The sequence below is a fragment of the Cydia fagiglandana genome, chromosome 13 (assembly GCF_963556715.1).
Source record: "Cydia fagiglandana chromosome 13, ilCydFagi1.1, whole genome shotgun sequence".
NCBI lineage: Eukaryota > Metazoa > Arthropoda > Insecta > Lepidoptera > Tortricidae > Cydia > Cydia fagiglandana.
The window spans coordinates 6445207-6462251 of NC_085944.1; the positions used below are offsets into that span (position 1 = coordinate 6445207).

The window sequence follows — 17045 nt, forward strand, 5'->3', positions numbered from 1 at the left end:
GATACCGATATCGCGTTTGTGATTGGGACGCCACGGACGTGGCGCTTAGTTTTTTAATCCATTTTATTCACTATTTTTAAATTTACGTGTCAAATAGTTTTAGCTGCATAATATATCAATAACAGAACGATAACAGTGTTAGTAGTGAATTAATTTGATGTGAAAAAATAAAATGAAGCGTTCCGGTACTTATAAATTTGGTCAAGACCACAGACCGAAGCAAAACAATACAGATCTCTCAAACGTGCAGTTTACAGATGGAAAAGCAGATTCGGAAAAGGAGTAAGTATTAGCACTTGTATTAATTAAGTGATCTCATTTGGAGCATTCCATGAAATTGTCTACCGTTGTCCCGTACAAACGCGAAGTTTCTGAAGATTTAAAGGTATAAGAGTTTCCTTTTCTATGAAAAATAGTCAAAAATATATGCACAGAAAAATAATCGCCTGCTTTAAATGCCGAGAAAAAAGTCGCAACACAGAAAATACAATGCGTTTGTACGGGACAGCCCGTGGAATGCTCCATTTGCGTATTTTTATTGCACAACATAAAATAATGTTATTTACATGTACATAAGAGCGTGTCTTAATTAAAGCGCTGGTGGCCTAGAACGGTAGAGCGTGCGACTTTCAATCCGGAGGTCGCGAGTTCAAACCGTACTCGTACCAATGAGTTTTTCTGAACATACATATGTACGAAATATCATTACCAGTTGCTTCTCGGTGAAGGAAAGCATCGCGAGGAAACCGGGCTAACCCCAATAAGGCCATACAATTACTCATAGAAATCGGTTAAACTCGAAACTGAATGTTTGTTAGCATAGCGAGTAGAGTGACATTTTAATGCATTTTCCATACAAACGTTTTTGGAGTATTTTAATATAACGTAAACGAAACAATAATAAATACAAATCGACCTACGTGTCGTGTATGTACTAACTGCTGATGTTTGTGACAAACAGAAATATTATGCATCCCAGAAATAGAAATATTTATATAAGTACAAGTAAACCAAGTGAGGAGTAGCTTATTAAAAGAGCTTATTTTTCTATGAAAACCACGCAAAAGTAGGCACTTTTGGAAAGACTCGTGTTATAGTGTTTCAGTCAGTCACACATTTATGTCATTTCAATGTATTCCTTCCTATCAAGATATTTCCAGTCTCAATGGGCTCTTCATTTAAACTAGTTAAAAACAATTGATGATAATGATGATATACAACAAGCTCTATGTATTGTATGTTAGGTACCTAAATTAAAAAGCAACACAAGACTAGATTGTTTGTAATGTTGGTAACATCTTAGTCTAGGTAACGCATAACAACAAAGTTATTGCGACAAAGTTTCAAATCGTGTGTCTATCCGTGACTCTTACAATCGCGGTATGATATGCAATTTAGGCTCCCATCTTTCATTAGTTGTCGCATGTGGCTTTCCATCACAGAAGGGATATAGGAAAGCCACATATTTGCTTAGGCATAAGAAACACTACATACAGGCCGTCTGAGCTAACTTCGTATCGACTTGAACAGAATAATGTGTAGGAGTGTCTTGACATTACCACACTTTGTCATTGCAAATGCCGTGCAGAGTTGACTTGGTCACAAATATATTAAGGCATAACGCTTAAAGATATCGTAAGTAGTCGTGTAAACAGCGCAAATAGATTTTTTTGAGCTGTTTAGCGCGCAGACCGCAGACTCTACAATGAATTAAAAAATAATTTCTATGTAAGTACAAGAAAGAAAATACTGGATTTTTTCCGTCTTTTTTCAGTGCACCTGAAAGCGAAGCAAAAGAAGACGTCCCTAGCATATCGTTTTTCACATTAGTAAGTTTACTTTTTTTATTGATTTGAGCACGTTACATATAGACGGTCAAGCAAATCTTGTCAGTAGAAAAAGGCGCGAAATTCAAATTTTCTATCAAACGATATCCCTTCGCGCAAAGAGAATAGATAGAATAGAGGGCTATTGCCAAAGTAAATTTTGTAGTCACGGTACATTTACTGCCATCTATCGACACACGATTAAAACTTAAAATAAAATTGAAAATGTATAAATTAATCAAAATATGTTTACGGATAAATGATTTTTAATTTTTATTGTTCCATACTGACCCATATTCTTTCACTGATATGTGTTAAAATTGTTAAATATCAAACGGTGTCGTCAACGCCATCTAGCCGAGAATTAGGCCAAAGGTGTGTGCGCCATCTATTCGAGAATGACTTTTTCTTGATTTCCGAGGCACGTTTTTTTCTTAGACTTTATTTATCTTATACGGAGTTATATAAATCTCTGCTTCGCGCCTACATTTTTCAAATTTGCCGCCTTTTTCTACTGACAAGATCTGCTTGACCAACTATAATACATAGTATAATTTAACAATAAAAAAAAATTAAAGTTGGGGAAGGATATGCGACATATTGCTACCACCCTTTAGTTGCCTACGAGACTTAAGGGGCCCACAGATTCCCAGTTTGCCGGACGATATCAGCCTGTCAGTTAAACGTAAAATTTGACAGCACCGAACAACTAACAAGCTGATATCGTCCGGCGAACGGGTAATGAGTGGGCCGCTTCATGGTATACCATAAACCAATGCTTAACGGGTATCCGTATGGATATCCGGTCCAACATCCATAGTCTGATGATGATATTTTTCGCTATTTTCAGTATCGATTCGCGACCACAAAAGACAAAATCTTCATATTTCTGGCGATAATATGTTCAATGCTGGCCGGAACCACGACGCCCTTCAACACATTGCTATTCTCCTCCTTACTCCAAAGCATGGTAGACTACGGTATCTCAGTAATGATGGGTGCCCCTGATGACGACGCTTTCCTCAAAGCGATACTCGACTTTGCTATATACAACTGTTCCTTGGGCGTGGCACTTGTGATCCTATCCTATCTTGCTACAGTTCTAATGAACATAGCCGCTTATAATCAGGTAACTATTTGTCAAACATTTTACGCTGATCTTGAAGGTATCTACTCTTTCTGGAGACTCGAAAAATATTTTAAGCGCAAAACCATCTCAAAATATAAAACCATCCCAAAATAGTTCAGAATGACAGGAGTCATTATAAAGGTGACTCCTTTATCTTTAAGATAATCCCTTTTTAACCGTCCTTTAATTGCAGGTCTTCAAAATACGACAGGAATACTTGAAAGCAGCATTAAATCAAGATTTTGAATATTTCGATACTCATCAAACCGGAGATTTTGCTTCTAAAATGTCCGAGTAAGTGTTCCGAAGACAATTGTATTGTAAATAATGCTACTAATAAAATAAGGTTAGAACCCGGACCAGCCATAACTAAGTTAATTATTGTATTTCTTTTGTTTGCAGCGATGTGGTAAAAGTGGAAGACGGTATGGGGGAGAAATTGGGCACATTTATATTCTTTCAATCGGCTTTCATCAGTTGTATAACTATGGCTTTAATAAAGGGTTGGAAACTGGCACTCCTGTGTTTGATATCCTTTCCAGTGACGCTGTTTCTCGTTGGACTTGCCGGATTGGTAAATATACTTAAAGTTGATTATACTATAATTTTAATCAGTAAATTATTTGGATTTTGTATTTGTATTTATATATTATGTAAATTGAAGGGCCAACCAGCCAAGTACCTAAGTACTTCAACTTTTCTCAGCGAGATAAGTCGAAATAGCAACACGCAACATTTTTTACGTAAGGTCTATTTCAAGTTTCAGTGTAATAGATATTGCGCTACCAAAATTATGCTAAACAAAGACATCTGCATTCTTACAATTTATACTAGCCGACTAAGCCGTGGTAAAATGCTTTATCAATAAAAAACAGGTTAGAAAGGATTAATCGACACTATAACATTGCAGATATCTTCTAATCTATCCAAGAAGGAAGCTAAAGCATCAGGTAAAGCAGGATCTATAGCCGAAGAAGTGATCAGTGCAGTCCGCACGGTTTACGCGTTTAGCGGACAGCAAAAAGAAATAGAAAGATATCAAGGGCACTTGCAAAATGTAAGAAGCATAAATATTAAGAAAGGTAATATATGTATAAATAACATAAAAACTCCAATTCACCCCACAGAACGATTCCATACTTGCATAGGGACAAACTGTCCAAACATAATTAAAAAAGAACCAATGAAGTCTTAAGTTAGAGAAGGTCCGCTGTCTGAATTTAGCTCTTGGGGCCAATACATCATGCCTTATATTTGATATGTCGTATTGATTGTTTGTTTTGAGGTATTTTGTATTTAAGTGTGTTTTTGTGATATGTTTCGACCCCTGTGGGCGGTGTACATAGTAGCGCAAGTAAACTAAAAGGAAATAATTTTACATTAATAAGTTAAAATACAAAACGAGCACTCCTTGCAGGGTTATTCAACGGCATGGCAATGGGAACGCTGTTCTTCTGCATTTTCTGCGCATATGCTCTATCGTTCTGGTTCGGTTATAAACTTCTTTCGGACCCTGAGGAGAACTACGACGTGGAAACTATGATTGCTGTAAGTTCTTTACAACACACACATACTTAATCACCTTACACTAGTCATATAGGTACTTTTTTATAATACATAAATAATTTCCGCTTAGGTATTTTTCGGAGTAATGATGGGATCTGCCAACTTCGGTATATCGTCGACACTGATGGAAGTATTCGGGATAGCAAAGGGTGCCGGCGCGCAGATCTTCTTTGTGATCGACAATGTGCCTTCGATCAACCCACTGCTGGACCGCGGTGTCACCCCCAGTTCCATTGACGGCAACATCGAGTTGAAGAACGTTTTCTTCCACTATCCTTCAAGATCTGATGTCCCAGTGAGTAATATTGATCATTTTGGATTTCACGGGCCTATAAATCCCGGTCTTTTGATAGGCTTGCGGGGGATATAGATCCAACACGTCTCTACGTGGGCCTCTGCCCCTTGGAGAGCTTTAATGTCATGTATGATCATCATTATTAGAAAATTCAAACCCGCAACATTTCCCAAATAGACTTGTATCGAGTTGATAATTGGGCTGTTAATCAGTGGGCCCCTTAAATAAGGTTACCTGAAGTTATCTTGTCAACCCCGAGCTACGACTAAATCTACCTGTTTAAGAAACCACATATTTAAGGAACCGTAATACGAAATATTTGGTATTTTAAAGAAACTTTCGACATAGCGACAATCTCACACTCTCCATCTATCTCTCAATGTCAATCTGTACTGTAGTTCTTCGTCAACATCAATTAATCACCAACTTTTACTCTTAATATTTAAAGATTAACGGCACTCAACTCTTCTATTTAACAACATAGACGTTTTATTATAACTGGCTCCGGGTCATATGAATTATAAATAACAATGAGATATTCTGACATTGATAACATTAGTTGTAACACACATACATCTGCGAAGAAATTCAAAGGTGAATGTGAAGTCCCCAATCCGCATTGGGCTAGTGTGGGGACTATAGCCCAAGCCCTCTCGCGCTCGAGAGGAGGCCTGTGCCCAGCAGTGGGACGTATATAGGCTGAGATGTTGTTGTTGTTGTTGTGTAGTTGTAACAAACATATCAATAGATAAATATAGAAGGAAGACAATAATACAAGCAGCCTTAAATGCCAGTGATAGCTTTAACTATCATTGTTAGTTTCAAGGGCAGAATTAGCGTTATCATACACCTGCTATTCATAATCCTATCGGTTTGTTTTACCTATGAGAATATAAATAATATACCTATATAAACGTGATAGATAGATTGGATATCACTAATACCGATATAATTAAAAAGCATGAAAAATGCATGAGTCAGACACCAAATATTCGGCTTGTAATTTTGCTATCTCAGATTAGGGGTATCCAGGACGAAAAATAATGCTTTCGATATGTATATTCATACATCATAATAAATATTGCTGTTTCATCATTAGTGGTCTTGTCAAGAAGGTGATATCATGTCTAAAATATAATCCTATTCTGCTATCACGCATCATGAATATGACCTCATACAATTGCATATAGGTAGGTACTTACATAAACGCAGAACATATAGGCTGGTACTGGTTTACTCCGACATCTATCCAGGATAAGCTATTGAAAAACTCTCAATGTTAGGCGATATGAATTAATACGGAAATATGGGTACGGGTGCTTGCCACTAACCTATTAAAACACTTCATTCAAGGTGCTGAAGGGGGTAGACCTCAGAGTAAAGCGAGGTCAGTCAGTGGCGCTCGTCGGGCACTCAGGCTGTGGCAAATCTACCATCATCCAGCTCTTATCCAGATACTATGACGTCATTGACGGGAGCGTAAGTAGTCTAAATAACATACTTCTGGATATATTGATAGCGTACTGTTTCCCAGGAATATTTCAAGGAGTCTTGAAATTCCGTTAGTTGCTTGGTAGGAAAAACTTTTCATTTGATTCCTGTATTTGCAACCTCCTTTACCTCTTTCAACAACAGCAGGGCAACAGAATTTTTCTCACCTTCAGAATGACAAGATTTCGGTTTTTCTCGCTGCTTCCTATATACTTATTTTGGGCTCCATTGTAGACTCAAATGTCGCATACTTGCAGTGGCGTGCCTAGAGTTTTGGAGTAACTAGTAGGGCAAGCCAAAAGATATATGTAAGTGTCCAATCTCACTCTTTGGACTCAAATGTTTACTATATAAGTAATAATAGCGTATTGAGGCGAGCTCATCACAGCGCACAGGGCATACTACTACTAAGAGTACCAAGTAGATGGAAATACAAACATATCAGTGAGCCTTCCGCGTACACCGAAGTTTACAAATTGGATGCAATTTCCTCTGTCACTCTAATTACGCCTTAATTGGAGTTAACCAACAATCTCTTGTTTTGTATACGACCGTACAGAATGTTCTCTTTTATGCGAAGGACTTATCCGAGAGTTAACAAGTCGGGTGTTGGTTTAGGCTTTGGATGGTTTTGGATCTTGGCGTGAGCATCCTTCAAATCCTCCAATACCAATAATTATGTTAAGTCTTACCTTATATCTTGACTTATTGTAATATATATTATCAATAAAATATGAGTGTGAGTATACCCAAGTTTCTACCTATGGATCATAATTTTCAGGTGCGTGTGGACGGACATGACGTACGAGAGTTGTCAGTGCGGTGGCTACGTGCGCAGATTGGATTAGTGGGACAAGAACCTGTGCTGTTCAACACGACCGTCCGCGAGAACATCCGCTACGGCCGAGAGGACGCCTCCGACGCCGACATAGAGGCTGCCGCAAAGCAGGCCAACGCGCACCAGTTTATTTTGAAGCTTCCCAAGGTTTTCACTGGATATTTACTGGCTGTTTATCCCGTCTAGTGGCATATTTATCCCATCAAACCTATACCTTGCATAATTTACATTCACACCAGAAGTGGCGAATACGATGACTGAGAGACTGTCAAGTATAGCGTTCGCAGACTTAGCAACAAGTTACAGTACGAGTAAGTGTGTCGTTCGTAATTCATATATGTAATTCAATTTAAAGGATTTAGGATGCGCCATTAACAATAAATATTATACATATATATACGCAAAGCTCACCAAAGTACATAGGCGATTGGACGGCACCCCTTTTTGTTAACTTCCTTGCAGCTGATTAACAAACTGTTGTTAAGCTTATTGATGTGCATTAACAGGGCTACGACACGCTGGTCGGAGAACGCGGTGCTTCAATGTCAGGTGGACAAAAGCAGCGTATTGCCATCGCCCGCGCTTTGGTGCGCAACCCTAGCATCCTGCTGTTGGATGAGGCCACCAGCGCTCTTGACACTTCGTCAGAAGCGAAAGTACAAAAGGCACTCGATAAGGTAACACAAATTTCTACCAAAAGATTATGATAGCATACATACAGAGTCTAACTCAATTGTTTGTGAAGACATCGAGACATTTTCAATTGTAGGATTGATTTGATTATAGACCAGACACACGCGACATGTAATATATGTCACTAAATAAACTAGCACCAACAAGTACCTATCCAAAATGTTTTATTTTAATAGGCCCAGGAAGGACGTACTACAATTGTCGTAGCACACAGATTGTCAACAATAAGGAACGCTGATGTAATATACGTGTTCAAAAGCGGTGTGGTCGTAGAGACAGGAAATCATGATGAGCTAATGAAAAGCAAAGGACACTATTACGACATGGTTATGCTGCAAACATTCCCAGGCGCTGATGAATCAGGTAGACTAGGGAAACGAATGAACAAACTTACTTTGCTTTCTATCTTGTCAATGATTGTTAGCTACTATGGACGTTGAATAAATGTGGGTACACCAGACCAGTGAGACCACAAATCGCTTCATTACGCCGCATGATGTATCTTAAGTTCTTTGTAACATAAAACTGTAATTTTCTAGGTGATAAGCGGGCATCATTAACTCGAGAGATTTCCGTCAGAAGTGAAAAAGATGAAGACGATTTTATTCCAATGAATACTGAGGTAACTGTAGCTACTACTGTTACCGGTAACCGAAATAAAAACCCAGTCTTACGGTTACCTCATTATAAGGTTTTTGACCAGTTCAAACGATTGTAATCTTTACGCACACTTAAATTCAACTTGTTATTGAATAACCGAGGTTGGCATGGGCGGTCTATGAAGCCAGCACAAACAAGTTTTTTGCCGTTCCTTTGTTTATCTTTATACCTACCTGTGTGGTGTGTTCTTATTATAAATCTTATTATCAGATCTGGGGGACCTAAGGTAGGTGGGTAAGTTTTATTTATTTATTTTATTAGTTTTAGTTTTAATTTATTTAGTTTATATTAAAATAAAATAGATAAAATAATAAAATAAATAAAAAAATTAAATTAATAAGAAAAAAAAAAAATGAATAAAATGAATAAAATGAATAAAATGAATAAAATGAATAAAATGAATAAAATGAATAAAATGAATAAAATGAATAAAATGAATAAAATGAATAAAATGAATAAAATGAATAAAATGAATAAAATGAATAAAATGAATAAAACGAATAAAACGAATAAAACGAATAAAACGAATAAAACGAATAAAACGAATAAAACTAATAAAATAAATAAAATTAATAAAATTAATAAAATTAATAAAATTAATAAAATTAATAAAATTAATAAAATTAATAAAATTAATAAAATTAATAAAATTAATAAAATTAATAAAATTAATAAAATTAATAAAATTAATAAAATTAATAAAATTAATAAAATTAATAAAATTAATAAAATTAATAAAATTAATACAATTAATAAAATTAATAAATAAAGTAAAGGTCCCAAGGTCGTCCGTTTAAAACTAATCCTCAGCCCGCAAGTAGCTACTTCCGAGCCTCGACAATAATGTACTATTAAATGTAGCAAACCAAGCAACCGATAATAAAGGTTACCTTAACTGAATGAAAACCTGTTAAAAACCCTTAACAAAGATAGGGTTACCGTTTCAATAAGGTTACCATTACAATCAGGTAACAGTATGATAGGGTTACCGAATGATAAGGTAACCGAATCGATTGGGTTACCGAATTGAAAGGATTAAGCGTAAAGAGGGGTTTTCCGGTCCTTGGCTCTGAGTAATCACGTTCAATCAGGAAGGTAAGGGTGGGTAGGGCAACTATGAGATGGTTCAATACCTACTGTTAAAAGCCGGAAGGTGGCGACATACACTGCGCGGATTTTTTCCATTGCTCCTCAGTAAGCAATTGAAACCGGAAAAAGAAGTGGGAACAAGGTGAAAGACTAAGTAAAACTGTTATCACCAATAAATTTTACGATTTACGATATCAGCAGCTTTCTTTCATGATTAAAAAATATTGTATTTCTTCACCAATCCGTTTTGTTTCCAGATTTCTGACGCTAAAGATAACGCCAATGACGTTTCATTCATGCAAGTACTCAAGCTAAACAAGCCAGAATGGAAATCCATCACTGCTGCCAGTCTTTGTTCTCTGATAAGCGGATTTGCGATGCCAATGCTTGCTGTTATTTTAGGAGATTTCATTGGCGTAAGATAATATGTTTTCTAGCCGTTTATATATTTTCCATGTACGAAGTAAAACTATTTTTCGAAGTAACGCCTGTTTCAAGTGAGCCGTCATCTTACAGATTTTATCCCATCCAGATCCAGATGTAGTTCAGGCAGAAGTCCAAAGATATGCACTCATTTTCGTAGGTATTGGTGTCTTCTCGGGAATTGCGAACTTTATACAAGTAAGTTTTACTCTCTAACTTCTGGTGATTTTCAGTAAAGGTACCCCATAACCAATTTGCATTTGACCTTCTTATCCTTTAACCTGTTTGCTTTAGGTCATAGCAGAGGATCATTTTGTTCCATAACTTTCCGTCTTTCCGTCTTTTCAATTCTTTCCTTTTCATAATGTGTACGACCAGTTCGTTAGTGGTATTTCGAGGAAGCAATTTCTAATACATATAACATTACTGATAAACTATTTATTGTAATATAACGTTATACTGTTTGAAAGGTATTCTTGTACGGCGTGGCTGGAGAACACCTGACAGAGCGACTGCGTCGTATGCTGTTTGGAAAGCTGCTGCAGCAAGAGATTGCGTTTTACGACGACAAGGACAACTCCACAGGCGCTCTCTGCGCTCGCCTGGCTGGCGAGGCAGCTTCAGTGCAAGGAGTAAGTTTTCTACCCCACGAAAAGCATTAAGCTACAGTTAGGTTCTTTGTATTCTATGGAGTTAGACACTCCTTCGGGATTCCTTTCTTGCAAAGCGACTTGCAAACACTTTACGGTAAGTACCTAAAGTTTTATTTTATGTAAATCGGCATTGGTGTGTAGAGTGTGTACGCTTCGACCGTCGGCGATAACATAGCACCTTTATATCTGATTTCGCCCTAACAGCACCAACCACATACACCCCATAGATCATAGATCATACTTATAAGAGTATTTTATTTGTTTTCAGGCCACGGGCCAAAGAATTGGCACAGTCCTATCGGCCATTGGTACCTTTGGGTTCGCTCTAGTCCTTTCTCTTATATATGAATGGAGGGTTGGATTGGTCGCGTTAACTTTCGTGCCAATTATGGTCGCAATATTATATAAGGAAGGAAGAATGGTCAGTGCACAATCGTTTGGGGCAGCTAAAACCATGGAATCCAGTTCTAAGGTGAGTAAAGCAAAGCTCTTAACTTTTGACTTTATACAGTGTGTTATGACTTATGACTCTTATGAGTGTCAGGGCAGCCAGGACATGCAAGCCATAAACTTCCATTTAAATGTTATGTTAGCTTTCTCACACCAGAATATTCCGAATCATTGCAAAGATTTGATAATTTTAAACATATAATCTTTCAGTCTCAGCCGAACACTATTCGTAGTACATAATGTACCTAAGTGGATTTCCATAAGAGATCAGATATTTATTAACAATTTCAGATAGCTGTAGAAGCAGTTGCAAACGTTCGAACAGTGGCCTCACTTGGTAGAGAAGAACAATTCGTTACGGAATACAGTGTCAAGCTATTGCCCGGCTTAGCCCTCGCCAAGAAAGCTACACACTATCGTGGCATCGTCTTTGGTCTCTCCAGGGGACTTTTTAATTTCGTTTACGCTGCGGCCATGTATTATGGTGGAACTCTCATTGTATATGACCAAATTGGCTATGATGTTGTTTTGAAGTAAGTAAGAAACGTAAGCTACGTTTTTAAGCATAATTTTGTATTTTTGAGCTTTTTATCTCTCTTAGGGCTCAAAGGCTCAGTTAAGGATCCTGAGGATTATGTAGATCTATGTCTCATATAGTTTGCATTTCCACGCAAAAATTACAAAAATCGTTTGATGAATACCCCTTATCATACAGATATTGGTATTAACTAACCCAATTTATTTGTATAGATCGGCACAGGCGTTACTAATGGGTGCGTCTTCGGCGGCACAAGCGTTTGCATTTGCTCCCAACTTCCAAAAGGGAATCAAAGCTGCTGGTCGTATTATTGTACTGCTGAACAGAGAATCCAAAATCAGGGATCCAGATCAACCTGCGGTTAAGGATTTCGTAAGTAAAACTACCTATTCCTATTTACACAATGGGGTTTAAAATTAGACGGGCAGCCTATTTCTCTAAGCGACTTTTGCACTAAATCTAGAACCACATAGGTAATACCAGTCCTCAAATGAAAGAATAACCTCTCAATATTTGGGCACTTCGAAACAATCGCGCACAATAACGGCAGTTACCGATTTGCGATGCCTGTTTTTTTTTTAAACACTTTGTATAACCGAACACCAATGCACGGAACTACGATTTTTTTCTAGAACTGGAAGAGATGCTTTCAAAATCCGAAAAGACAGGTTTAAATTACCACCATTTTATGTATAAAATTATAAGTGTCTTTCCTACAGAGAGGAACTGGTGAATCCAGCTTACAAGGAGTATACTTCAAATACCCCACACGTCCTATGATAAGCGTGCTCAAAGACTTCAACCTTGAAGTAGAAAAGGGCAAGACCGTCGCTCTGGTGGGTGCCAGTGGGTGCGGAAAGAGCACTGTCATACAACTGCTCGAAAGATACTACGATCCTAATGAAGGCCTAGTGGTAAGTTATATTTATAGTAGATACCGAATCCCAAGAAGCAGGATCCTAGAAGATTAGGATTTACGGATGTAAAAGAATCTGGCGAGTAAACTTAAAAAAGACAACATCTCGTTTATTCTAGGCTCAAGATGGCGTGCCTCTAACAAAAATTCGTCTCCATGAAGCCAGAAGGACCATCGGTTTTGTGCAGCAGGAGCCTATCCTATTCGACCGCACGATTGGCGAGAACATTGCCTACGGAGACAATGCGCGTAAACCGAGCCGAGACGAAATCGAAGCCGCTGCTAAACAAGCCAATATTCATAATTTCATTACGTCTCTACCGTTGGTGAGTTTAAGTTAAGCAGTTTAGTTTATTATTAGTTCATGTTCAATTATCTAGGGTTTTTCAAAGAGGGATAACGTGACATTGTAAGGAGTTCGGGACGCGCTCGCTTTAACCTTAAAATGAGTTAAGGAAAAACAATGTTTGAGAAATGGGTTTAAACTTCAGAGCACCTACTCTAGGAAATTTTTAGTTTATATCTGTGTATCAAACTGAAACAGTAGAAATGGGTAGTTTTTTAGTGTTCCGTACAAAACTTTGTGGGATCACTTCGGTCTTGTTTAATTGTGCCAAGTGCCAATGCCAATACACGCACTGAACTATTTGTTTTTTCTTCAAGGGTTACGATACGAATATCGGCTCAAAAGGTACTCAATTGTCTGGAGGACAGAAGCAAAGAGTGGCCATCGCAAGAGCGTTGATAAGGAAACCACAAATGCTACTGCTGGATGAAGCCACCAGCGCACTTGACACGGAAAGTGAAAAGGTATGTTTATAATGATGATACGGATAAGATTCTTATCTTAGGGTGGTATTCCACCTGTCCAATGAGTATTGCATCTCACATTTTACTTTAATTAGAGAGTGAGAGGCTATGACATTGGACAAAGAAATTGGACTTAAGTTTAGGGGCTGTCCATAAATAACGTCATCGATTTTTGACGTTTTTTATTGCTTACCTACCTATTTAATTTCTTAGGGACTATTCATAAATTACGTCATTTTAAATGGGGGGCGGCGGGTCTGGACCTCGGATGATGGTAGCATGACGTACAAGGAAATGGAGTCATTCGAAGCATGCTTTTTGGATGATTTTAGGGGGGATGGGGGCCAAAAATCGTCAAAAATAGATAACGTAATTTATGAACAGCCCCTTAGTTCAGATATCTAAGGCCCATATTAAGTACCTAACTTAAATTTACGCCACCGGTTCCTGTTTGTTTGTTCACATTCTTAAAATACCTAACCATCAATCAGTGACGCTATTAGGTTATCAGGTTATCACTCTTTAAGAACGGTCCACTCGCTTGAACTCTACTACCTGGGTTAGTAGGTAGGGCTAAGGGCTGGTAACGTGCTGGTAACCATGTCTATAAATCTACATGTACAATTAAAACCAAAACATCATCTACATGTACAACTTTTAACTTGTAACTTATCAACGACATATGTTTTCAGGTGGTGCAAGAGGCCCTGGACTTGGCGAAGGCCGGGCGCACGTGCGTGATGATCGCGCACCGCCTGAGCACGGTGCGGGACGCCGACGTCATATGCGTCGTGCACGACGGACGCGTCGCAGAGCGCGGCACGCACCAGGAGCTCATGGACCTCAGGAAACTGTACTACAACCTCAACCGGCGTGGATATTCATAGGGAAATCTAATTGGAGTTCCGTTAGAATGTTTATAGTTTGTGTCATTTAGGGTGGGTGTTCGCTGATTTTTTATTGTATGAGAAGCTTCATAGTTCACTGCTGAGTGACGTCAGATGCCGCCGCCAAACGCCAATTTGGATGGAGCCTAGAGCATATTGTTATTTATGGAAAGTAACACTCTGGGCATCCAGGCATTGATGTCTTATAAAATACGATTTTACTAGAAAAAAATATAGAGGACTGAGATTTTGTTTAGTTGTGAAATTAAAATAAGTAGGGAATTTTAGGGATTATTTATTTTCCTCTACGATATTTTGGATGGTAAGAATTTTCATGATTCTTCAGAGTCATTCCAAATGCAAGTAGGTAAGTAATTTATTTTGGCACAATTTAATTCTTTTTCAAAAAAGGTAATATACCTAGTCTTTATTTATTTATTTCAATATTAAACTAAGTATTAAAACACTGCATTTTATCTACTACCTACTACTATTACTGCCATACCATTAGACCATTACTACTATTGTAACTACTTTGACTATTATTGAACTATAGTGTACCTTAGTGCTACTACAATACGATGCACAAACTTGTACAAAAAATATTACATTAAATTTAAAAGTGGAAAAATTACTGTCTTGGGTGAGACTTGAACTCACGACCCCTGGATCGATACTCCAGTGCTCTGCCATCTGAGCCACCAAGACCCAAAAAAAAATTAATATGGGTAGCACATCGTAACTGGTGAATTTCCAATATGACTTGGAACTCCGGTAGCCGTCTAAGAAGTGTAACACTCTTACGGTAGATGTCGCTAAGGGTCCCCTTGACCTATAATATGGTGGAAAGATTTGCTGGCTATGGATGAGGTCTTGGTGGCTCAGATGGCAGAGCACTGGAGTATCGATCCAGGGGTCGTGAGTTCAAGTCTCACCCAAGACAGTAATTTTTCCACTTTTAAATTTATTCTAAGCTTAATAGCATCGTTCGCAGACGTTTCTGCTTGTTAAAAATTAAAATATTACATTGTTAACGAGTAAGGTATTATAGGATGAATGTACCAGTCCCATTTTTAAAGACTTTGAAACAGTACCAGTATCAACCATTTTTCTCTTAAAATTAAATTTACTTACTTAAAGTTGCACTATAAGTAATGTGTGATGATCTAAGTAATGTGTATGAAATTGTAAAATTTCATACATTTCCTTTTAAGACTTGGTTTTATTATTTTGGTTGGTACAATAATAAAACTGAGAGACTTTAAGAATTCTCAATATTTCCAAGTAAGTATGAATTAGTGTACTACTGGTACACTCAACCTACTTAATTTATTATGTCAGTAAATAGTTTAGTGAAAAATCAACATGATTTATTTTGTACTTATTTGTAATGCAAATTTTACATTTAAATTAAAACCTTACCAAATTCATGAATGTTTCTTTTCAAGTTGTAGTAACCATTCCTTCCTGTCAACTCCGCTGTTGAAGCCCCCTTTAGATGTAGATCCAACCAGACGGTGACAGGGCACCACCACCAGATGTGAGTTGGCTCCACAGGCCGCGCCAATAGCCCTGGCATGGCTGCCTGGCCGTCCCATGGCTTTAGCCAGGTCACCGTAAGACATTGTTGATGCATACGGTAGCTCTAATAGCTTGTTCCATACCTCCTGTAATATTTTTAATTCAACTTTGAAACAAGCAATTAATGTAAAAGTTGTCTTCAAGGTGGTCAATAACTTAAACATTTTTATATATTTAATGGAACTAAACTCCTAGACGAGGTGATAGAGATTCGATTTCAACCTGCCTATGAAGCAGGAGGGTTCGAATCCTAGTATTTATTTGTGTGTTTATTTTAATATTTGTTCCTGAGTTATCTCTAGATGTTTTCTTCGTATATAAGTATTTATATATAGCCTACAACACAAGCCTTACTGAGCTTACTGTGGGACCAAGTTGATCTAATTGATCCGTGTAAAAAGGTCCTATAACATCTAGTTATTTAATTATATTTATTCAAAAAAAAAGTGTAAAGGCCAGAACAAATGTAAACCTTCTGAAAATCGGAGCCATAAGTTTTTATAGGCACTGAGAACTTCTTTAAATCACCATTCAAATAAGCCTTGAGTTCTTCTTCAAACTGATTCAAAATACCATTCTTTTCTTGCTTGAAATTACACGACAGTTCGTCACTAAGAGTTTTGAAACTTTTTTCGAACACTTTAGAATCCTCGAAGGTGACAACATACAAGTATTCATCATCTGCAGCTGCAATCACTTCACCAACAGGAGATTTAAATGTACACACGTATACAGTTTTCGACGATTTCTTTGAGTACTTATCGAGGAATCTCAAATTAGGCATAGTGTAGTTTATTTTCACCACTAAGCACTAATCTTACGAGTACCTATGTTATTGATACAATTAATGTATTTGTGATTTATAAAGAGCAATATAATAATAATATATAATAATAGATTTGATAGAATGGTTTGAACTTAAAACGGTAACACAACATAAACAAAAGACCGGCACGCGCAATGCGCTAACTTAGTGACATTGACATTGACAGTTGGTAGTTGAACGCAGGGCTAGCATGGTTTCAATGTGGTTTTAATTATCGGCATCGGCGATATTAATTTTGTAAGAATTGGGCGCTTTTATTTAATAATTTTGTTGTGGACGGTAACAGTAAATTCTAAAAAAATAAGTTTTGATATTTTTTTCCTGTACTTATAGTGTATGACGAGTGTATTATTGATCAAATTTCCTAGTTTTAG

The 17045-nt window shown here is 37.4% G+C and overlaps 2 protein-coding genes across 2 annotated transcripts; one reads left to right on the forward strand and one right to left on the reverse strand.

Annotated features, from left to right (window-relative positions):
• Positions 1 to 15692, forward strand: LOC134670080 (ATP-dependent translocase ABCB1-like). Its single transcript, XM_063527758.1, has 23 exons — positions 1 to 282; positions 1775 to 1829; positions 2677 to 2955; positions 3149 to 3249; positions 3358 to 3529; positions 3866 to 4037; positions 4373 to 4503; positions 4592 to 4816; positions 6170 to 6295; positions 7089 to 7292; positions 7652 to 7822; positions 8015 to 8201; positions 8378 to 8460; positions 9845 to 10003; positions 10104 to 10208; positions 10481 to 10642; positions 10932 to 11135; positions 11405 to 11646; positions 11864 to 12023; positions 12371 to 12565; positions 12687 to 12893; positions 13231 to 13377; positions 14070 to 15692. Exons 1-23 carry the CDS (start codon positions 173 to 175, stop codon positions 14262 to 14264), a joined length of 3792 nt encoding a protein of 1263 aa, XP_063383828.1. The 5' UTR covers positions 1 to 172; the 3' UTR covers positions 14265 to 15692.
• LOC134670103 (methylated-DNA--protein-cysteine methyltransferase) lies at positions 15620 to 16659 on the reverse strand. Its single transcript, XM_063527792.1, has 2 exons — positions 16318 to 16659; positions 15620 to 15931 (listed from the first exon to the last, which is right to left on the reverse strand). The coding sequence occupies exons 1-2, from the start codon at positions 16627 to 16629 to the stop codon at positions 15692 to 15694; spliced, it is 552 nt and encodes a 183-aa protein (XP_063383862.1). The 5' UTR covers positions 16630 to 16659; the 3' UTR covers positions 15620 to 15691.
• Between the last annotated feature and the right edge of the window lie 386 nt (positions 16660 to 17045).

What these genes read in the sequence shown, in the direction of transcription:
- LOC134670080 (XM_063527758.1), top strand. Translation starts at nt 173, where the DNA reads ATGAAGCGTTCCGGTACTTATAAATTTGGTCAAGACCACAGACCGAAG. An exon ending in ACATAGCCGCTTATAATCAG is followed by an intron (nt 2,956 to 3,148) that starts GTAACTATTTGT and finishes CTTTAATTGCAG; the next exon opens with GTCTTCAAAATACGACAGGA. An exon ending in TCATTACGTCTCTACCGTTG is followed by an intron (nt 12,894 to 13,230) that starts GTGAGTTTAAGT and finishes TTTTTCTTCAAG; the next exon opens with GGTTACGATACGAATATCGG.
- LOC134670103 (XM_063527792.1), bottom strand. Translation starts at nt 16,629, where the DNA reads ATGCCTAATTTGAGATTCCTCGATAAGTACTCAAAGAAATCGTCGAAA. An exon ending in ATGGCTCCGATTTTCAGAAG is followed by an intron (nt 15,932 to 16,317) that starts GTTTACATTTGT and finishes AAAATATTACAG; the next exon opens with GAGGTATGGAACAAGCTATT.